Here is a 22,525-nt window from a genome sequence, read left to right on the forward strand (position 1 = left end):
GTTCGACTTGTGATTTTGTGATATGAAATCCAGCATATTTATCTTGTTTGCTGTGTCATACAATGTCATTGTGTCAATAAAAATGATGATGATGATTTTAATTATTGGGTCCTGCTATGGAAGACAAGCAGCTTATAAATATAATAATAATGCTAATGATATTAATAATGATCATGATAATAATAATAATGGCAGAAACCAGTGCAGGTGGTCCCGGTGGTGATGGGCACATAGGGTGCCGTGCCAAATGCAGGTGGTCCCGGTGGTGATGGGCACATAGGGTGCCGTGCCAAAAGATCTCAGCCGGCATTTGGAAACAATAGACATTGACAAAATTACGATCTGCCAACTGCAAAAGGCCACCCTACTGGGATCTGTGCGCATCGTCCGGAAATACATCACACAGTCCTAGACACTTGGGAAGTGTTCGACTTGTGATTTTGTGATATGAAATCCAACATATCTATCTTGTTTGCTGTGTCATAATATAATAATAATAATAATAATAATAATAATAATAATAATAATAATAATAATAATAGGGTCCTGCTATGGAGGACAGCTTAGAGATGGGTCCTGCTCTAGGAGAGAGGAAGCTTACTCATGAAATAGTAATAGCAACAGCAAGAACCATCACATAATTAATATAGTAGAAAAATATATGATAGGATACAAGAATAATAATTTACTTAGAAAACATGGCGAAGCGAAAAATAACACCCCCTCCCCCTCCCTCCCCGTTTCCTTGTCTTTGGCGCCACCTTTTGGCTGCGCTGCGCTTTGCACCTATAAGACTAACAAGAAGGACTCACAGGGTTAAGGCAAGGCAGCGAGCGCCTGGGGGCTAGAGTGGCCCAGCAGGAAGTGCCCGGATGTGGAAGAAGAGGAGCGTGAGGACACTTCCGCTTCCGGTACTGCCTCTTCCCCCCCCCCTTTCCTCCCTCCTCCTTGCCTTTTTCACTAATTGGGAATGCTAATTCTGCTAAAGATCAGGCCTGGGCCAATTTGGGCCTTCCAGGTGTTTTGGACTTCAACTCCCACCATTCCTTAAGCGGCTGAGGGGGAAAAGGAAGGGGCCTGAGGCTGTCAGGAATGGTGGGAGTTGAAGTCCAAAACACCTGGAAGGAGGGCCCAAGTTGGCCCATACCTGTGAGAGCTTGATTTTATTCTATTACAACTGCTATGTTGTTTATAACTGTTGTTGTTTTATTCTGTCTTATGATACTATGTGGAGACCCTGCTGGCGCAGCGTGTTAAACCACTGAGCTGCTGAACTTGTGGACTGAAAGGTTGCAGGTCCGAATCCGGGGTGCAGCGTGAGCACCTGCCATTAGCCCCAGCTTCTGCCAACTTAGCAGTTCGAAAACATGCAAATGTGAGTAGATTAATAGGTACTGCTTCGGCGGGAAGGTAACAGCGCTCCATGCAGTCATACTGGCCACATGACATTGGAGGTGTCTACGGACAACGCTGGCTCTTCGGCTTAGAAATAGAGACGAGCACCAACCCCCAGAGTCGGACACGATTAGACTTAATGTCAGGGGAAAACCTTTAACTTTACCTTTTATGATACTGTGTATGTATTTCAATGTGATTATATTCTATGATGCTGACCGGGCTCGTCCCCATGTAAGCCGCTCTGAGTCCCCTTGGGGAGATGGAGGCGGGATACAAAAATAAAGTAGTAGTACAGTAGAGTCTCACTTATCCAAGCTAAAAGGGCCAGCAGAACCTTGGATAAGCGAATATCTTGGATAATAAGGAGGGATTAAGGAAAAGCCTGTTAAACATCAAATTAGGTTATGATTTTACAAATTATGCACCAAAACATAATGTTATAGAACAAATTTGACAGAAAAAGTAGTTCAATATGCAGTAATGTTATGTTGTAATTACTCTATTTACGAATTTAGCACCAAAATACCATGATATATTGAAAACATTGACAACAAAAATGCTTTGGATAATCCAGAACCTTGGATAAGCGAGTCTTGGATAAGTGAGACTCTACTGTAGTAGTAGTAGTAGTAGTAGTAGTTGTTTTTATTATTAGTACCATGTTATTTCTAGTACCCACCTTTTGTTTAATAGTTAAGCGGTGCTTATAGGTCAGAGTATGGTCCAGTGAAATTTCTTCTGGAGCATTTCATCTGGAATCCCACTGGAGCATTTCGTCTGGTACCGCCTCTTGATATTAAATTCCTTGAAAATAGCCACAGTCTCTTGGCAAGTTAGGCAGACACAGTTATTTTATATTTCAGTGAAAAAATACTCCAATTTCCACTTGTCCTGGAAGTTGTGCCCCCTCGTTGTTAACTTTCCTTTTTCCCCCCCGGTTACATCCGCCATTTTAGAATTGGGCTGGAAAAAGATCACACAAGGGTTATGCAGAAAAAGTGCAGTCACATGTCTGCTGCCATCTTCTCATGAAATATAAAATAGCATTTTTGTATGTGTGTATTTTATACTAGGATCAACAGTACTGGTGGGCTGCATATTATTGGTTTTATGACTGTGACTGCAGGCTGGTTGAAATTTGAACACTGGCTACAATTGGCCCCTGGACCGGACTTAAGTATTATGCCTGGTATAATAAATATCCAGATGAAGTTGGCCATAGAGTTGCACTGAAGAGCCAGAAGATTCTTAGACAAAATATTTTAATCTTTTGTATCACAAACTCCAGGAGCACATGGTCACTCCCACTTAAGGATCCCACCACTTCCACTCCATTGACCAGATCCTTACTGTTGATTAGGATCAGATCCAGAATAGCTGATCCTTCTTCTACCTTCTGGACAACAAAATTGTCTTCAAGGCAAGTGAGGAATCTGAAGGACTTTGTACTCTTGGCAAAGTTTGTTTTCCAAAAAATATCAGAGTAGTTGAAATCCTCTGAAATCCTCCATTACTACTCCATCTCATCTTTCTGCATGTATAGTCATCTGGTCAAGGAAGGCTTCATCCAGGTCTTCCGTCTGTCTTGGAGGTCTGTAGTAGATCCCCACAAATACATATTTTCCAGTCCTTTCGCCTTAATTCTTATCCAGGCGCTCTCAACCTGGTTTCCAGGATTGAAGACTTGTATTTCTTCACAGGTGTAAATATTTTTGACGTATAATGCTTTCTCTGAAATAGGTTATACCCCTCCATTGTTATATTCCAATTATAGGACTCGTCCTACCAGGTTTCAGTTATGCTTATTATATCGTAACTGTTTTGATGTGCTAAGAGTTCGAGCTCATCTTGTTTATTTCCCATGCTCTGGGCATTAGTGTTAAGACTTCTAAGCCTGTGAGTTATTCCACTTAGTTGTTTATTTGAGGTTATTGTCCTCTTGCTGCTTGGTACTTGGTATTATTAAAATAATACACACGGTGTAACGCCTTTTTAAAACATTCATTTAAGTAGGGAAGTTCATAAAACAAGGAGAGCCCATGCATTGCCCTGGGAAAAGCAGAACAGATCTTCCCCCCTTTTTCCTTGCAAGAAAAAATATTCCACTTAACACTAATCACTTATCAGAGTGATTAGATATTAAATTACAATTGGTTGAATGAGTAAAGCTACCTACTTGAGGTATAGGTCCACCCTCTGAAATGTCAGTATATGTGTTATATGACTTGGCAGTGATAAATCTATTTTCCTTCCCAAGAGCTGTGTAAAGATGTGTATGTTACCGATTCAAATACTGTAAATATTTTTTAAGCTGCTGGCCTTTTCTCCCTTGTTAAATATTGTGAAATTCCAGGATTTAAGATTATTTAAGGGGAGTGTTGCTGCTGCCTATTTGGACAGCCCACATACGAGTCTTTGGATGCAGATACACTATAGAATTAATGCAGTTTGACACCACATTTATTGCCATGGCTCAATGCTGTGGAATTTTGGGAGTTGCAGTTTGGTGAAGCCTCAGCACTATTTGGCAGAGAAAACTAAATACCTGGTAAAACTTTTAACTCCCAGGATTTAACACCATTGAGCCATGGCAATTAAAATGGTGACAAACTGTGTTAATTCTCCTGTGTAAATGGGCCCGTGTAGTCTCATCAAAGTGTTTCTATGCCAGAATATTTCCATACTATCCAGTTACTACTGGCTTCCTACCACTTTAGCTACATTCTGTTTAATTCTGAGAGTTGTCTATGCTGTCGAAGGCTTTCATGGCCGGAATCACTGGGTTGTGCATTTTCCAGGCTGTATGGCCATGTTCCAGAAGCATTCTCTCCTGACGTTTCACCCACATCTATGATAGGCGTACTCAAGAGGTTGTGAGTACGTCAGGAGAGAATGCTTCTGGAACATGGCTATATAGCCCGGAAAATGCACAACAACATTGAGAGTTGTAGTTCGGTGAGAGATTTATAACTGTTTACTATGGTGCTCTTACTAACACCTATATGGCAATCTAACTCCCTCACCAAACTACACATTCCAGCATTCCTAAGACTGATCTTTGACAGTTAAAGTGATATGAAACTGATAGAGCGATGCAGTATAGATACACCTTCAGTTAATTGGAACACTAGCGTTTATTAGTCAACCAGCCAAAAATGTCTCAATATATGCACAATAGAGTAGGAACACAAATACACATTTTGCCGTGGTTTTCTCGCATGACTGAAAATAAGAGGCATTGATTCATTTTAAGTGTCCATTTTTATTTCAAAACAAATTCAAGAAGACAACAGTGGCACAAAAACAGAGCATTGCCTGGCAATACAAGACTGAATAATCAGGAATTCCTTTTTCTAATAAGAACATTTGCACTGAAAAGAAAGCTTTCTCAGTTTTCCTTGTATTCATTAAAGAGGGGTAACATTTTACTGTTGACCCAAAGAAATATGAACAATTCACTGATTACCATATATACTCGAAGATAAGCTGAGTTTTTCAGCTCTTTTTATGAGCTGAAAAAGCTTCTCGGCTTATAATGGGGTCAAAGCTGGGCAGCGGAGCCTGGAGGCCATTACTTGCAATATATGATATATTTCTCTCTCCTCTTCCCCTCCCTTAACAGTGTGTTTTCTTTTCCAAAGCCTCCCTTGCTCTTAACCAAGGGAATATTTTGAAAAGGGAAAGGAGGGCGAGAGAAGCCCTTGCAAGCCAAGAAGAAAAATATATATCCATTGATCTTATAAAAGCATTTTCCCCTGAAATATTTATTATTCTCTCCTACAGATATACATACAGACATTTTCCCCTTCAAGCCTTTGTAATCCCTATGTACCTAATCTGTATCTATCTATATACATTAATTTTGTATATGAATTTTCCTCTCTTATGTTTGCAGGTCTTTGCAAATTCTATATACATATAGATACCTAGATACTTCCATGAACCTGTATATCTGTATCTATATGTATACATTATTTTTATATATTAATTTTCCCCTCACATGTTTGCAAGTTTCTGCAAATCCTATATAGATATAATTATCTATATATATATAGACATGTCTAGATAGATATGAATATAAATATATAGAGCTTGCAAATATTGCAGGGGAAAAACACGCACACATAGAGATGTCTGGATAGATATAAACATAGATATATAGGGCTTGCAAATAGTGCAGGAGGGAAATGCACACAGAGAGGATTTGCAAATGTTTCAGGGGGAAATGTACATGTGAACTTAGTATATATAATTATAGATCTTATGGAGCCCCCGATGGCGCAGTGGGTTAAACCCTTGTGTCGACAGGACTGATGATTTGAAGGTTGAGTTGCTGACCTGAAGGTTGCCGGTTCCAATCTAACCCGGGGAGAGCGCAGATGAACTCCCTCTATCAGTTCCAGCTCCATGTGGGGACATGAGAGAAGCGTCCCACAAGGATGGTAAAGCATTAGGGTGTCCCCTGGGTAACGTCCTTGCAGATTGCCAATTCTCTCACACCAGAAGCGACTTGTAGCTTCTCAAGTTGTTCCTGACACGAAAAAATAAATAAATTATAGATCTACAGTGTTCCCTCACTACTTCGCGGTTCGCTTCTTGTGGATTCGCTGTTTTGTGGTTTTTCAATAAACTCTAAAATAATATTATAAATCATAAAAAATTACAATTTACAGCCTAAGGAAGGGAGGAAGGAGAAGCCAAAGGGAGAGAAAGGGATCCTAAGCGGCAACAGGAGAAGGAGGCGATTGATCAACACACGATTGATAAAGACTTAAAATAGTATATAACTACTAAAATAATGTATAAATATATAGCGTCCCTACTTCACGGATTTTCACTTATTGCGGGTGGTCCTGGAACCTAACCCCTGTGATAAGTGAGGGAACACTATATATCTAGCTCTGCATTGCTTATATAGGCATTGAATGTTTGCCTGTTCCTATGTTGGAAGCTGGCCTGAGTCCCCATGGGGAAATAGGGCGGAATACAAATGAATTATTATTTTATTGTATGATGCAGCAAACAAGATAGATATGCTGGATTTTGTATCACAAAATCACAAGTCGAACACTTCCCAAGTGTCTAGGATTGTGTGATGTATTTTTGGATGATGCGCGCAGATCCCAGTAGGGTGGCCTTTTGCAGTTGGCAGATCGTGATTTTGTCAATGTCTATTGTTTCCAAATGCCGGCTGAGATCTTTTGGCATGGCACCCAAAATGCCGATCACCACCGGGACCTGATAGCGGCTGAGTTTTTCCTGTTGTTTTTCGTGAATGCGACCGTCACCTGGGATGGCAACATCAATATTCCTTTTTCTTTTCCACAACAGTGATGTCTGGTGTGTTGTGTTCCAGAACTTTGTCATCATTATTATTATTATTATTATTATTATTATTATTATTATGTTGTTGTTGTTGTTGTTGTTGTTGTTGATACCATAAGGTTTTTGTTGACCCTACATTTCCACTAACAGAGCTAGTTTACAGTTTTTCTTTGAAATACGGTAAATATTCAAAAACATTTACCCTACTGATGCCTCAATTAACATAATTTTAATGGTATCTATTTTTATTTTGAAATTTACCCATAGCTGCTGCATTTCCCACCCTAGGCTTATACTCGAGGCAATAGGTTTTCCCAGCTTTTTGTGGTAAAATGAGGTGCCTCGGTTTATATTCAGGTTGGCTTATACTCGAGTATATACGGTAATTTGATTACTCAAATCCATTAGCATTATATTAAAATAATCAACGTTACACTAAAAACTAACCAAGTTAATACCCTCTAACTTCTCAAAGGAAGGGTGACAAAAGAGACGCTAAAATGGTTGAAACATGTTTCAGCCCAAAATAATATTGCTAATATTCTAAACCTCACACCTGTCCTTTTTAAGGAGAACCCCAATTCAGATTCTCTTCATTTGAACATCATTTACAAAGGAAGCACGAAAACTTCGTTTTCACAACTAAAACCCTTCTTTCTAACACAGGAATGAGACTTGGGCTGTATGTCAACTGTTTGGTGAATGCTGGGAGTTAGATGTTCAACGGTATTTGGAAAACTAGATGGGACCAGATATTCTGCACATGTTCTAAGAAGTACAAGGTTTCTTTGTGATATTTTTATGTTGTGGAAGGCTTCAGTCATTTCTTAATTCATTGCTGAGTTACGCATGAAATCCTGCATCTCATAAGACTCTTTAAAAGGAGTGCTCTCACTTTCTGATCCTAGCAGTGTGGAGCTTGCTCAGAAAAAGGGTTTGATCAGTTAGCCAAATAATTACAAGGGTCTTAATGTGAAGGATTTTCAAGGAAGCATTGATGAAAGCTTGCAGCATGTAAAAGAATCTAATCAGATATCCCAAAGAACCAGAGTTGAAACTCACGGCAGTTGTGTAAACAGAAGGAATACCAAGGAGCTGAAGAATCCACCCGCAAAGCAAATGTTAGATGGAATAACTCAACAAATGAGTAAAGAAAGTGAAATCCAAGAAATATTGGACATGGAAACTGAACACAATGCGATACCAGAAGTTGAAATATTCTTGACTTGTCAGAAGAGACAGTTCTTAAAAGTGGAAGGAGTCTCCATTTGTTGGGTTGCTTTGATTGGGTGTTCTTGTCTGGCAGAATGGGGTTGGATTGGATGGCTCTTGGGGCCTCTTCCAGATCTAGGCTCCTATGATCCTAACTATTTCTTAATATAGTCAAATTAGGTTTCCTCTTCCTCATTCCTATGGATCATCTTGTGCTTCATCAGGTGCGAGCGGTTTGTGAAGGTATCTCCACAGTCCAAGCATTTATACACCTTGAAGCCTTTGTGGGTGTTCAGGTGCTGGGTCAGTTGGGACCTCTGGTTGAAGGTCTTGCCGCAGGTTTGGCATGTGTACGGCTTCTCCCCCGTGTGGATCTTCTCGTGCCTGTTGAGGTTCGAAGACTGGATGAAGGTCTTGCCGCACGTGGAGCACGTGTAGGGCCTCTCCCCCGTGTGGGACAATTTGTGCTTCATGAAGCTCGACCGGTTACGAAAGAGTTTGTCGCAGAAGGGGCACCGGTAAGCATTTGCCGGCGCATGGGTCTTCTTGTGGTCGTAAAGGAGCGAGAGCCGATCAAAGGTCATCCTGCAGCGAGGACAAGGGTAGGTCTTCCCCTTCAGGTGGGTTTTCTTATGCTGGCTGAACTTGGCATGCTGCTTGAAGCTTTTCCCACATTCAGAGCATTTGTAGGTGACGCTCCCAACATGCATCTTTTGGTGCGTCAGTAAGCGGGTAGACTGGCGGAAGCCTTTGCCACAGTCCTTGCACTTGTATGGAAACTCTCCTGTGTGTGTCAGCTTGTGCCTCAAAAGGTGGAAGCGTTCCCGGAAGTCTTTCTCGCAGTAAGAGCATTTAAAGGGTTTCTCTCCAGTGTGGATTCGGTGGTGCTGAGAAAGGTAGGAACTCCGACAGAAGCTCTTCCCGCACTCAGTACATTTAATGGGTTTCTTTCTGGACTGAATGGGGGAATAAGAGGGATCTTTTTCTTTTAAGCTCTTGCCTTTTGAAGAAGAGGCTGTTGCTTTCTTGGTTCCCCCATTTTCCTGCTTCAAATAATTCAGTTTCTTGACAGCTTTTTTGGGCGGGCTTTTCTTTGTAGTCGTTGATGGCTCATTACAACTTCCAGAAGCTTCTGACTGTTGCAAAGTTGGGGAATGTTCTGTCCTTTGTGGTGAGGGACTTGGGGGCTCCAAAGGACAATCTTGCTCATTGCTGTCATTTTCATCATCTGTCACTGGCTCATACAGAATTGGATCCTCTGGAATAAATAAAGAGAGAGTAAGCACTAAGTCCACGTGGTAGAGGCAGAAAACACATAGAAAAAAAAGAGATAATTCCCACAGTTCTATATGTTCCTGCAAACCTTTTAATTCAGAATAGTACACACTTGTGAAAAGAAGCAACCAGGTCAGGGATGCCTTGTATAAGAAAAACATAAGAAGACTTCTTCCAAAATGCATCAAGACTTGTACTTTGGACCTAAGGGTTCCTAGAGGTATTTTCTCTAGGAATATCAGGGCCTCTAGTCGACCATAGTGTTGTGCTGGAGGACCTAGAAATTCTTAGAAACAGCATGTCAATTAAACGTGAGAATGTGAAGGGCTGACTGTACTTTATTTACTGGGATATATTTGTACCAGGTTTTCAGAATCAAAGACTTCTGACCACTTCTAGATTTTGCAAGCTTTTTGGCTAGTCTGTGTGGCCTTAGATAGTCTCAGAAGTAGACAACTGCCTTCCAAACCTGAAATGTTGGATTGGTGCCTGTGTATGTCACAAACAGGATGCCATCTTGTTTTAAAATTATGTTTTGTCTGTGTCTTTTGCCTATATATATTGGGGTGGGTGTTGTGGAACATAAACAATGCAGAATGGAACCATACCCAATAAAACGCCAGTGTTGTCAGGATTGCTGGTTTCCCCGCTGCCCTCTTGGCAACTCTCTGTCAGCTCTGAGAGCTGGAGTTGTTCCTCTGCTGTAGGTAAAATCACACTCACTCTGCTGGGCTCCTGAAAGCCATTGAAAGGTTTAGTACCAACCTCAATAAACAAAATGTATTTATTTTAAACAAAATCAAATTGAAAATACTCTGTGTTCTCAGGCAGTCGTTTTTTTTTTCTCCCCAGGCTGTTTCAAGTTCATAAAACAGGACATTAACTGGGAGTCCCAACTTTCACTTTACTTGGTGGCAGGATTGCCAGATTGAATTTGGAAACAAGCTCCTACAACTTTAATCCTTGGAGCAAGATGTAGTACCATAAATCTCCATCAAGTGGGATTCAGGTATCTGTTTTCAGTCATCCAGTTTTCAACCTGGCACTCCCAATTAAAGGTACATGAGTATCCTCCAGTTTTCTGTCTGGCAATTGTAATTAAATACTAACGAAAGGTGCCAGAGTCTCCTCCAGTTTTCAACTTGGCAATCCCAATTACGTATGGGACCGTCCTCCAATTTTCCGTTAGCAATATTAACTAGAGTTTTGAATATCCATCATAAACTGGCGGGCAGAATGTCGGATAAGCAAAATTCTTGGATAATAGGGAGAGTGGCAGAAGAAGGGGCCTCTTCCCCTGTTGATGGGGAAGAGGCTCCTCCTCCTTATCCTTGGCAGGAAGAGGAGGAGGAAGCTTCTGTCGTCGCTGCTGCTTTGTTGCCTGCCTGCCCTACCTCACTGGCTGGCTCACTCACTGGCCCCGGAGGGTGAGTGAGTGAGTGAGTGAGGGAGGGAGGGAGGGCGGGCGGGCGGCCCCGGGCATCAGATAATACGGAGTTTCCGGATGAGCGGAAGTCGGATAAGCGGGACTCTACTGTAAATTGTTTAGTCCCCAAAGGAGCCCATCTGTGGTCCATAAGCCCCACTCCTGCTCTTCCCCTAACACTGGCATATTTCTTGACATCTTCAGGGTTGAACACAATCCCATACCTGTTGTTCCCATTTCTCCTGCTGCATCAGTAGGAAATCCTCGGCCAGAACCACTGCCTGGATGCAGGTCTCTGGGGCGTGTTCCCTGACCTGGCTCTGGATTTCTGGAGGCAGGACGGCCAGGAGCTGCTCCAAGATCAGCTGCTCTAAGATCTGCTCCTTAGAGCATCTGTCGGCTTTGAGCCAGTGGTTGCAAAGCTCCTGGAGGTGCATGTGAGCCCCTCTCGGCCCCTCTTCCTGCTGGTAGCTGAAATGCCTGAATTGTTGTCGCTTGTGCTCCCTGCTGAAGGTGTCCCTGCGCAAAATGGCCACCTTGACTTTCCCGTAATCTCTTCTATCTTGGGCCTCCAAGCTTCTGATGGCCTCCTTGCCTTCGTCTCCAAGAGCTGGCAGGATTCGGGCTGCCCACTCTCCCTTGGGCCACCGGAAGGCCTCGGCCACTTGCTCAAAAGAGGCCAGGAAAGTCGGGGCATCGTCCCACGGGTTGGGCTCTGCCTGCGTGAATTGTGGGCCCTCCCAGACCAGACCAGGAGACTCCAGCGTCTTCAGGAATTCCTGCCACTGGGTCTCCCAGTCCTGAAGGAGCCCTTCACCCGGAGTCTCAGTAAACTGCTTTCCTGAGGCCTGGTGGAGGAACTCTTTAATACTCCCAGCCTGAATGACGTGAGGAACCTCTTCAGATCTCATCCTGGGTTCAAGGAGCAGCCCTTCCTCCATTTTAATAGTTGTCTCCACTTCTAATTCAGTCTCTAGTTGGCCCAGTGGGACAGCAATTATGCCTGACACTTCTGCCATCCCCTTCTCCATCTTGTACTTGAAAGGTGCAGAGAACAAAGCCCTGTCTGGAACCTTGGGAAGGGGGCAATGGGCCTGAGCTACACAGATTAAGAAGACCTTGATTTGGATGTCATGCGGCAAACTGTCTCATCTGGGGTCTCACAGGGAAAGGTACAAAGCCATGAAATCTTCAAATGATAACTCACAAGGGATTTCTGTGGAAAAGAAAACAGCAAACTAGAAATCAGATGTTCAAAGTAACTAAACTAATCAGTAACTAGTGAGTAGGTCAACAGATACCACTATGTTGTTGTTGTTGTATGTCTTTCGGGCTGTGTGGCCATGTTCCAGAAGTATTCTCTCCATGCCTCACAACCTCTGAGGATGCCAGAGAGAATACTTCTGGAACATGGCCACACAGCCCGAAAGACATACAACAACCCTGTGATTCCGGCCATGAAAGCCTTCGACAACACATCGATACTACTATGGCGGGAAGGTAACGGTGCTCCATGCACCACATGACGCCACATGACTTTGAAGACATCTACGGACAATGCCGACTCTTTGGCCTAGAAATGGAGATGAGCACCAACCCCCAGAGTCAGATACGACTAGACCTAATGTCAGGAAAATCTTTGCCTTTACCTTTTATTTAAAATATATAAAATATTTGTAAAAGAATAATGTATTATTTCCAAGATCTTTTTCATTTCTCATTACATTTACGTGGCACACCAACAGCTGGCAAACAGTTTGAAAAACCACGGCTTTGATCAATCCCATGAAGGTCTAACTAAAGCTGAGAGCGGACTTCACCATCCCTACTGACACAGAAGCCATATTTCAATCTGTTTTCAGTATATCGGTTATCAGCCCTACCATTTGCACACAGGACTGAAGTAGCCATAGGACCAAGGAAACAGAAACAGAAGCAGAAAAGATCTGTCTATCCCTTCATCCATCTAGCTATTTATTCGTCTATCCATCAACCAATCTACAGACAGTCCCTGACTTGCAGATTATCTATCTATCCATCTATCTATCTGCTTGTTTGCTTGCTTGCTTGCTTGCTTGTTTTGGATAGCATAGGGAAGGGTTAACACCCCTATGGTGTTTCTTTTGCTCTCTGAGCCCCTGTTCAGAAGAGTTCACCTCACTTTCTGTCCCCGTGATAATTGGATTTTGAAAAAAAAAAATGCTTGTGGAAACAAAGATTGGGGATAAGGCTTCAGTGGAGATACTTTTCCTCATGATAACTCTTCTAGGAGTGGATTTCCCTTCCTTTCTGTTGTCTCACTCCAACATCCAGATTCACCACTGAACGTAAAAGCTCTCTGCAGAACTGTCTTTGTGTTTTGTTCCCATTTTCATTAGCACTATTGTCAGGTTTTTCTTTCTCTCTGTCAACTCACCAGACAGCTTCGGCGGGACGCAGCAATCCCTGCTGGGAAAAAGACACTCCTTCTTTTGGTGTAAGGGGAGAGAGGTTCCGGAAACGGAAAGGAGGAGCTTTGATTTTTTTTTAATGTCCCGTGCCCTGTCAAAGGGATTCCTCTCTAGGAATGGCACATTTGTCACTTTAACCCTTATAGACACACAGAGCTGAAAGAGACCACAAGGGCCGTCCCAGTCCAATCCCATTTTGCCCTGCAGGAGCACACAACCCATGCAAGAGCTAGAGAAAAATAAAATATATATTTCCCAAGTTTAAATTATCCTTCCTTTCCCTTTTTTAAAGAAAGTAGTTTTGTTTAGGCATTCTTGAAGCTATATTCACTTTCACTTGCATCATCACTCAAGTAAGAAGATATTTTTCAGCTATTGGGAATCTGAAAGACAGTAGTCATTTAATAGGAGTTGCGGAGGATTCAAATCTCAGCTTAGGCATGGGAACTCACTGGGTAACCTTTGGCAAATCACTCTCTCTCAGCCTGAAAGGGAGACAAACCGATGTCAATCCTACCCTAATAACAACAACAACTACTTCAGTTTTTTTACTCCGTCTCCAACTCCCCGCAGGGACTTGGAACGGCTAGCATATGGCCAAGCTCAGATTTCCACATTAAACAAAATAAAATACAATTCACAATAAAAACAAACATCATTGATATTTAACACAAACTACCATTTTAAATAATAATACAATGGCAAATAGAACCGTCAAATAAAAGCAATAGCGCGGTTAAAATAGTAAAAGGCTATTCATAAAAATTAAGCTTTGGTTTAGATCCATGATGGATCTGAACCAAACTTGACAGACAGACCCATCATGATCCAACTTAAAATACTAACAGGGTTTGGAGAGGAGAGCTGATAGAAGGTGATAGGGGTTGAAGTCCAGCCACATCCGGAGAGCCATGTGAATCCCACCCACGATAGATCTAGAATAAACATGGTACACAGACCCTTCATTATCCAACTTAAAAATACTGTTGGGGTTTGGAGGTGGTCTGACAGAGGATGTTGGGAGGTGGAGTCGAGCCACATCCCAAGACCTACATCATTGGGTGGCTGTCCGTATCTAGGGTGGATGGGATGTTCACCCTGTCAGATCCAGCCCTGATGGGATTTGCAGCTGTTCATATCTAGAATCAATAGGAGTTTCAGCACTTTGCCTTCCCATTGCCAACCCTTCGCTTACCCACCGCCAACCCTTCCCCTAACCAAAGCCAACCCTTCGCCTACCCATTGCCAATCCTAATCACAGCCAACCCTTCGCCTAACTACAGCCAACCCTTCTCCTCACCACGGCCAACCCTTCACCTCTCCACAGCCAACCCTTCTCTCCACGGCCAATCCTTCACGTAACCACAGCCAATCCACTTTGTTTCTTTTCTTTCTCTCTCATCTGGGTGCAAAATGGGTGGATTTTTTAGATCAAATCTCTCCCTCCCCCCCCCATTATTTTGAGATGAACAATGGAAGGTTTCATATTGGAGAGGAACCAGAAGATATTTATTTAAGTGTACTTGATAACTTCTCCTGCCTCCCAAAAACATGATAGAAACATCATAACCAAAAGTCATTTAGTCATTACAACTATAGGCAAAGAGAGCCAGCCACTTAATGCTGCCTTGAGCTCCTTGCAGAAAAAGCAAAATATTAACAAAATACATGGCACAAAAATTGTGACTGGGATTCTCTATGTTATTAAATCCTGGGAGTTGTAGTTTTGCAAGGCCTTTAGCCATCTCTGCCAAAAACTGCTGGGACTTCATCAAATGACAAAACCCAGGATTCCACTGCATTGAGCCATGGCAGCTAAAGTGGTGTCAAATTGCATTCATTCAATGAGTGTAGACGCACTCTAAAAAACACAGCAAAATTCTTCAAACCAAAGCTGCTGTTTTCAATTTTCTGGAGAGAAAAGGGTACTTTTAAAAAAGAAAATGGGATTGATCCTTCTCTTCTCTTCAAAAGGGATTGGGGGACCTGCACCCCAATCAAAATCACACCCTTCCAGCCACTATGGTGGCCTTCATGATGTACCTTCAAGACTTCATGCAAATCCCAGAGTTTGGGTGGAGCCAAAGTAGCAATGCTAGCCCAAGCAAATATTTTAAATTATTAAGCATTGCAGATCATTTCCCCTGAAAGACAGATGATCAGGGTTTTTATGCAATCTTTGATTAATAGATTCACAGCATGAGAAAAATCACAATGGATTTCCCATCCAATGAAAGCATCTTTCCATAGGTCCAAATGTAACTATGGACATTCCTTGCTGTCATGGATGAAATTATGAAAAAGAAAACACATTGACAAGAAAATGAGCTCTCATCAGTCATTCCTATCATCCCCATAAGTAGAGCAAATGTTGACACCTATTTAGTCCATAGTGTAGTCAAAGCGAAACCATCCAAAAGGCCAAAACGAATACAAGTAGACTATCTACAGTTGAACACCTGTATTTGTATATATGTCCATAATAAGATATCTTGTAGATGGGACCCAATTTAAACACTAAATTTATTTATGTTTCCAATACACATTATACACATAGCCTAAAGATAATTTCACCCAGAACAGTTTGTGCATGACACAAAGTTTGTGTACACTGAACCAACAGAAAGTAAAAGTGCCACTATCTCAACTGCCCCAATTTCAAATTGTGGAGTATTTTGGATTTGGGAATTACTATCTGCATTGTTATAGGAGCAATATCTAAACCAACCTTAAATCAAACCAAATAATGGTATCTATCTAGCCCATAGTGGAGGGATATCTAAGCCAAACAGAAAGCCATAGCAATTATTTATATTTATCTTAGTCCATACTAGAGCAATATCTAAGCTAACAAAAAAGCTGAAGCAAATATGGATATCTGTAAAGAGCATATTGAAGGAATATCTAAATCAAGCCTGCACAACTTGGAAGTAGAAAGGGGGCAAAACTAAAATACGATAATAATAATAAAAATTTACTTTATTTATATTCCACTTATCTCCGCAAAGGGACTCCGAGTGGATTGCAGTACACATATAAGGCAAACATCCAATGCCTTTTATACCACAATGACATACAATACACGTACACAGACAAAAGTAAAGGTTTTTCCCTTTTTCATCTCCAGCATCTGGAGGCAATGCTCAACTCCAGTCATGGGGAAGCGTTCTTGTGCCGTTTTCCATGCCGAGGAGCCTGTTGTCCCTAGACATCTCTGATAAATCTCTTGGTGCCACAGATACCATTTTTGGTGTCTCAGTCAGGGTTTATGAAAGGATGCCTTTGTTTCAAAGTGAAAGAGTTTCAATTTCCTGCCTTAACCTCATCAGAGTGATAAGTTGCAGTCCTTCTGAGCAAAATAAGAAGTGCCTCAGTTCCTGCTTCAGCTACCCTTACTTTTTTTTCCCCCTCTGGGCTGCCTCTGTCATCTCCTCCCCCTGAGGGAAAGACCGCCAAGGCTGCACCATTCATTTCCCCTGTTTGTGACCCTGCAACAACTTAATGGTGAAACTAAACATTAGGAAGAACTTCCTGACCATACAGGCTGTTCAACAGTGGAACTTTCTGCCTCGGGTGTGTGGTGGAAGCTCCTTCCTTGGAAACTTTTATACAGAGGCTGGATGGCCATCTGTCAGGGATACTTTGATTGTGCTTTTCCTGCATGGCAGGGGGTTGGATTAGATGGCCCACGTGGTCTCTTCCAACTCTATTATTCAATTATTCCATGATTCTATAAAAAAGGGAAATGAACGATGTGGAGTCAGTGGTTTTGCCACCAGATGAAAAGAAGATGACACAGGCAGCCCAGAGGCAAGGAAAAAGGAAGAGTCCACCTCCTTTCCCCTCAAAAACAACCAATTGAATGTCAATTTTAAGGTAACCTGGAGATTCTACTTTACTTGACTTCCGATTTATATCCCACCTTTTTCCCCAACGGGATTCAAGGTGGCTAACGGTCACACACTTTGATCAATTCAAAATAAAGCAAATACAAAAATTAAAAAACAGCAATTAAACAGTACTGTGTGTTAGGTTAAAAATATAGTTAAAATACAATAAACATAATTGAAATGCATTTTAAAACACGCAAACCCCTCATTCCACCCACAACTTTCCCGGCAACGTGCCCCTTATCCTTTTCCAAATTCCTCTTCAAAAAAGGTCTGATACCATTTAAAATTTCATCCCTGCTCCCCACTACTCTAACCCCAGCACTTTCAGTATCCTGACCTGCAGCCCCTTTTTACCACAGGTTATTTTGGTAGCTTTGTTGCATAAAGAAAGGAAATGCCCAGAGGTAAGACCCCTGGAAGGGCAAACAATGGATTCTGATGGCTCCTCTGCTGAAGTGCTGCATGTGACTTCCCTTTCTAAGGTTAGGCCCCTTCTACGCTGCCATATAAAATCCAGATGATCTCCTTAGAACTGGATTATATGGCAGTGTAGACTGGAATTATATGTATTCAAAGCTTGTGTGTGTGTGTGTGTGTGTGTATATTATATGGGACTGGAGATTGGAGTTTACACTTAAGAAATGGGTTGTTAACCCTTCCCTATGCCATCCAAAGCTTGCATATATATAATATATACAGTAGAGTCTCACTTATCCAACATAAACGGGCCGGCAGAATGTTGGATAAGCGAATATGTTGGATAATAAGGAGGGATTAAGGAAAACCCTATTACACATCAAATTAGGTTATGATTTTACAAATTAAACACCAAAACATCATGTTTAACAACAAATTTGACAGAAAAAGTAATTCAATATGCAGTCATTCTATGTAGTAATTACTGTATTTACAAATTTAGCACCAAAATATCACGATGTATTGAAAACATTGACTACAAAAATGCGTTGGATAATCCAGAACGTTGGATAAGTGAGACTCTACTGTACATATATGGCTGTGGCTACACTGAAGAATTCTCCCTGTTCCGACTTACATACACATTCAGCTTAAGAACAAACCTACAGAATCTATCTTGTTCGTAATTTGGGGGCTGCCTGTATTGATATTATCTGTCAAGTCTCTATTGGTGCTAGACTTTTGATAGGTTTTAATAATTTGAAAGACTATTTTAATTGATATATATATATATATATATATATATATATATATTACAGTTTTATAATATTGTGTTGTCTGATAATATTATTGTCTGAATCTGGCATTGACTTATTGCCACTGTTTGTAAGCTGCCTCGAGTACTGTATATGTACAGTAAATAAAGAAATAAATATTGGAGCAATATTGAGTACATCCTTTAAAAAATCCTAAAACTGAAAGCTAATATTCATATCTAACTAGCAAGATCTAAGCCAGTCAAAAAACCACAGGCAATACTGTTATTTATTCCATTTTGGAGTCACACCTAAGCCAGCTAAAGAGACAAAGGAAGCATTTTATCCTCATGTCACCCATATGTCATAACCAAAATATCAAAATCCTAAGCAAATGTGGATGTCTATAGTGAAGTCATTTCTTTGTTAAGGCACCTTCTCCAAATGCCATCTGCATACAACGTAAATATACCTGCATTTGTGCCTAACTCTGTTCCTTCAGATGCTACAGACCTAGGCCTGGGTCTCAATCCAGGCCACCTCCCGTCCAGGTGAGCTCTTTTCCCTCAGCACTCACCTGGCAACAGCAGAAAGGTGATTTCCGCCTTGTCAGTTCCCTCCTAGAACAGGACTGAAAGGCTAAAGCCAGGGAGTCCCACGTCCCAGAGCGACCTCTAGGAAGCGGAGGAGCAGGCCACTTCCTTTTCCGGCTCCACCCAGTGTTAGTCCTCCAGTGACGTCAGGCTACTTGGGCCGCGTTCTAAGGGGCGTGGCCAAGCCAGGAAAGGCTAAAGGAGAGCCTTGCTTGCAGGATTGGAAATCACAGCGTCCCATGTGCTTTGAGCCCTGGCATTTCAAAGTGGTGTCAAACTGCATTCATTCTACAGTGTAGATGCACCTTAAGGATTTTTCAAACCAATCATGGGGCTGTCAGGATAAAGGTCTTTGTGTTAAAATTGACTTGAAATTTATTTCCCCAAAATAATGATTGGAGTTACAATTGAGTTAAAATTGACTTGACATCCTTTCCCCCAAATAAGGCTTCTGCAGGACTACAATTCCCAGAACAAACCCAAATGCCTGGGGATGCTGGGAGTTGCAGTCCAACATTTCTCTGAAGATGTGAGAAGGAAGAAAAAGAAGAGATATAGGAAACAATGGGTTGAAATAAGAGAACACAAAAAAAGTATAAGTTTATTTATTTATGGGATAATTGTTTTATTGCTCTGTTACTGTTATTTGTTTGTTTTATCGGGCCAGGCCCCATGTAAGCTGCCCTGAGTCCCTTCGGGGAGATGGGGCGGGGTATAAAAATAAAGTTATATTATTATTATTATTATTATTATTATTATTATTATTATTATTATTATTATTATTTATATTCCACCCTTCTCACCCCGAAGGGGACTCAGGGTAGATCACATTGTACACATATAAGGCAAACATTCAATGCCATATAACACAGAACAGAGACAGAGACAAACACAGAGGCAATTTAAACCTTTTCCAGCTTCCTGAGGGTATTCTTGATTCTGGCCACAGGGGGAGCAGCTGCTTCATCATCCACTGCGACGGCAACTTCCTCATTCCAATGGCGGCTGGATGATTTTTTATGGTGTTGTAAATTAGCCTTCCCACATATAAGTGGTACCTAAATTTCCTACTTAATAAATGCAACTATCTTTCGGGTTGCTTAGGTCAGCAATGAGCAGGGGCTATATTTTATTTTTAATTGTCAGGGGCTATATTTTATTTTTAATTGTCGGGTGCTCATCTCAACACGGGCTGGCCTCAAACTTATGACCTCTTGGTCAGAGTGATTTCTTGCAGCTGGCTGCTAACCAGCCTGCACCACAGCCTGGCCCTTATTTACTTTACTTACTTATTTACTTTACCTCATAGCCTGAGGATGATGGCCCTCCAAGGATAGTGTCTTGGCAGTGGATGCGTAGGTGGCTGTGGAGCTAAATAAATATTTATTATTTGTTTACGTCATTTCTATCCTGCCTTTCTCACCTGAAGGGACTCAAGGCGGCTTACAGATCTGGCAAAAAATCAATGCTAATAAAAACAACAATACAGTTAAAACACAACAGTTAAAAATGATTTTTTTAAAACTGACCTATTCTTGACTTGCATGTTCTTCCGCAGTGAGGACATAAGTTTCCAGACGGAAGGCGATCCCAGTCAAGGTTGGCTTGATGCACCTTCCTCTTGGCACATTTCTCCCTTTCGCCCTCCATTCGTGCCTCTTCGAACTCCTCAGCACTGCTGGTCACAGCTGACCTCCAGTTAGAGCACTCAAGGGCCAGGGCTTCCCAGTTCTTGGTGTCTATGCCACAGTTTTTAAGGTTGGCTTCAGGCCCATCTTTCAATCTCTTTTCCTGCCCACCAACATTACGTTTCCCATCCTTGAGTTGGGAGTAACTTCTTTGAGATGTGGTGATCGGACATTCGGACAACGTGGCCAGTCCAGCGGAATTGACGGCGTAGGAGTATCGCTTCAATGCTGGTGGTCTTTGCTTCTTCCACCATACTGACATTTGTCCGCCTTTCTTCCCAAGAGATTTGCAGGATTTTTCGGAGGCAACGCTGATGGAATATTTCCAGGAGTTGAGTGTGATGTCTGTAGACAGTCCATCTTCTTGATGGTAAGCTTCCCACCGGAGTGGAAGTCATCTATCAGAGAGATGGCAAGCTATTCAGCCTCAGCAGACTGAAAGCCAAAACCAGGGTCACAGCAACGTCTGTTATAGAACTCCAATATGCCGATAACAACGTAGTGTGTGTGCATTCAGAAGAAGACCTACAAGCCACTCTAAACACCTTCGCAGAAGCATACGAGAAGCTTGGCCTCTCACTGAACATTGAGAAAACCAAAGTGCTCTTCCAACAGGCACCAGCTAATCCCTCTGCAAAGCCAGGAATACAGCTTAATGGTGTAACATTAGAAAATGTTGACCATTTCCGCTACCTTGGCAGCCACCTCTCCACAAAAGTCAACATTGACACTGAAATACAACACCGCCTGAGCTTTGTGAGTGCAGCATTTCTCCGAACGAAGCAGAGAGTGTTTGAGGATTGGGACATCCATAGGGATACCAAGGTGCTTGTTTATAAAGCTGTTGCCCTCCCAACCCTGCTACAAAAGAGACAAAACTTCAATTCCTGAGTATACTAAAGCTATCAAATATTAGAAGCATTTGGTAGGCAGCAAGGCACCCCACTTGCTGATGTGCAGCAAGGCACCCAGTTGCTAAATTTGTAATCCTACAATTCCCTTGAAAGTTATCATGGGAATTAAAGTGGAAGCATAGCACTATAATCAGCACCTAGCCTTGAGTCTTCAGTTTCCACAGATGCAAATAGTATACTTTTGCAGGGCTCAACTCTGGGCAAAAGGAAAAGAGTTCTGTCCATATACACAGCTCAATGCAATTAGCAAGTTGCTCCAATTTTCAATAATAATAATAATAATAATAATAATAATAATAATAATAATAACAATAAATAAATAAATACTGTATTAATATAATAATAATAATAATAATAATAATAATAATAATAATAATAATAATAATAATAATAAACAACTTTATTTGTATCCCACCCCATCTCCCCGAGGGGACTCGAAACAGCTCACAACAATGTAATTATACAATCATCTCAACAACGCACATAAATATATCCAATTTAAATTGGAAACCGAAGGAATCCTATTACAAAATGATAGGTTAACCCAAAGATAAACATTCATAGTAAATCAGACATTCATGACTCATGAAAGTATCATGACACTTCATTTTTGTCTTGGTAACAGTGTAAGCACTGTGTTCCTTGGGTATTATTCAAGGCTTCGTTGATTTTTCTGTATCTTACGAACATGTTTTAAGCAGAAAGGTGGGCTGCAAAGCAGGATGTAAGGTGAGTCCTGGCAAGAAGAGAAACAAAAGCAGAGTTGTATGCCATATGAATACCTACTTGTTGAATTTCCAGGTCTCACCCTCCTTTTGCTCTGCATCTGCCTTCTGATTAAAAGTTGAATAGGTAGGTAAAGTTTTTCCCCTGACATTAAGTCCAGTTGCGTCTGACTCTGGGGGTTGGTGCTCATCTCCATTTCTAAGCCAAAGAGCCGGCATTGTCCATAAACACCTCCAAGGTCATGTGGCCGGCATGACTGCATGGAGCGTCATTACCTTCCCGCCGGAGCGGTATCTATTGATCTACTCACATTGGCATGTTTTCGAACTGCTAGGTTGGCAGAAGCTGGAGCTAACAGCGGGTGCTCACTCTGCTCCCTGGATTTGAACCTGGGACCTTTCGGTCTGCAAGTTCACCAGCTCAGCGCTTTAACACACTGTGCCAACGGAGGCT

The 22,525-nt window shown here is 41.7% G+C and overlaps 1 protein-coding gene across 2 annotated transcripts; it reads right to left on the reverse strand.

Moving 5' to 3' along the window:
- Positions 1-4,640: 4,640 nt before the first annotated feature.
- LOC103280883 (zinc finger protein 391) lies at positions 4,641-18,878 on the reverse strand. Of its 2 annotated transcripts, none has more exons than XM_008121171.3 (4): positions 18,729-18,878; positions 10,861-11,852; positions 9,819-9,945; positions 4,641-9,193 (listed from the first exon to the last, which is right to left on the reverse strand). In XM_008121171.3, the coding sequence occupies exons 2-4, from the start codon at positions 11,665-11,667 to the stop codon at positions 8,112-8,114; spliced, it is 2,016 nt and encodes a 671-aa protein (XP_008119378.3). In that variant the 5' UTR covers positions 11,668-11,852; positions 18,729-18,878; the 3' UTR covers positions 4,641-8,111. The 2 variants fall into 2 exon arrangements, with proteins under 2 accessions (XP_008119378.3, XP_016853117.2); XM_016997628.2 differs by lacking the exon at positions 18,729-18,878 and adding an exon at positions 13,053-14,266.
- Between the last annotated feature and the right edge of the window lie 3,647 nt (positions 18,879-22,525).

Source organism: Anolis carolinensis, chromosome 2 (genome assembly GCF_035594765.1).
Source record: "Anolis carolinensis isolate JA03-04 chromosome 2, rAnoCar3.1.pri, whole genome shotgun sequence".
In the NCBI taxonomy this organism is placed as follows: Eukaryota; Metazoa; Chordata; class Lepidosauria; order Squamata; family Dactyloidae; genus Anolis; species Anolis carolinensis.

Excerpts from the sequence above, each read along its gene's own strand:
- LOC103280883 (XM_008121171.3), bottom strand. The coding sequence starts at position 11,667 with ATGGAGAAGGGGATGGCAGAAGTGTCAGGCATAATTGCTGTCCCACTG. Across the intron at positions 9,946-10,860 it reads AGGAGAAATGGGAACAACAG|GAGCCCAGCAGAGTGAGTGT; the intron begins GTATGGGATTGT and ends AATGGCTTTCAG. Across the intron at positions 9,194-9,818 it reads CAACACTGGCGTTTTATTGG|AGGATCCAATTCTGTATGAG; the intron begins GTATGGTTCCAT and ends TATTTATTCCAG.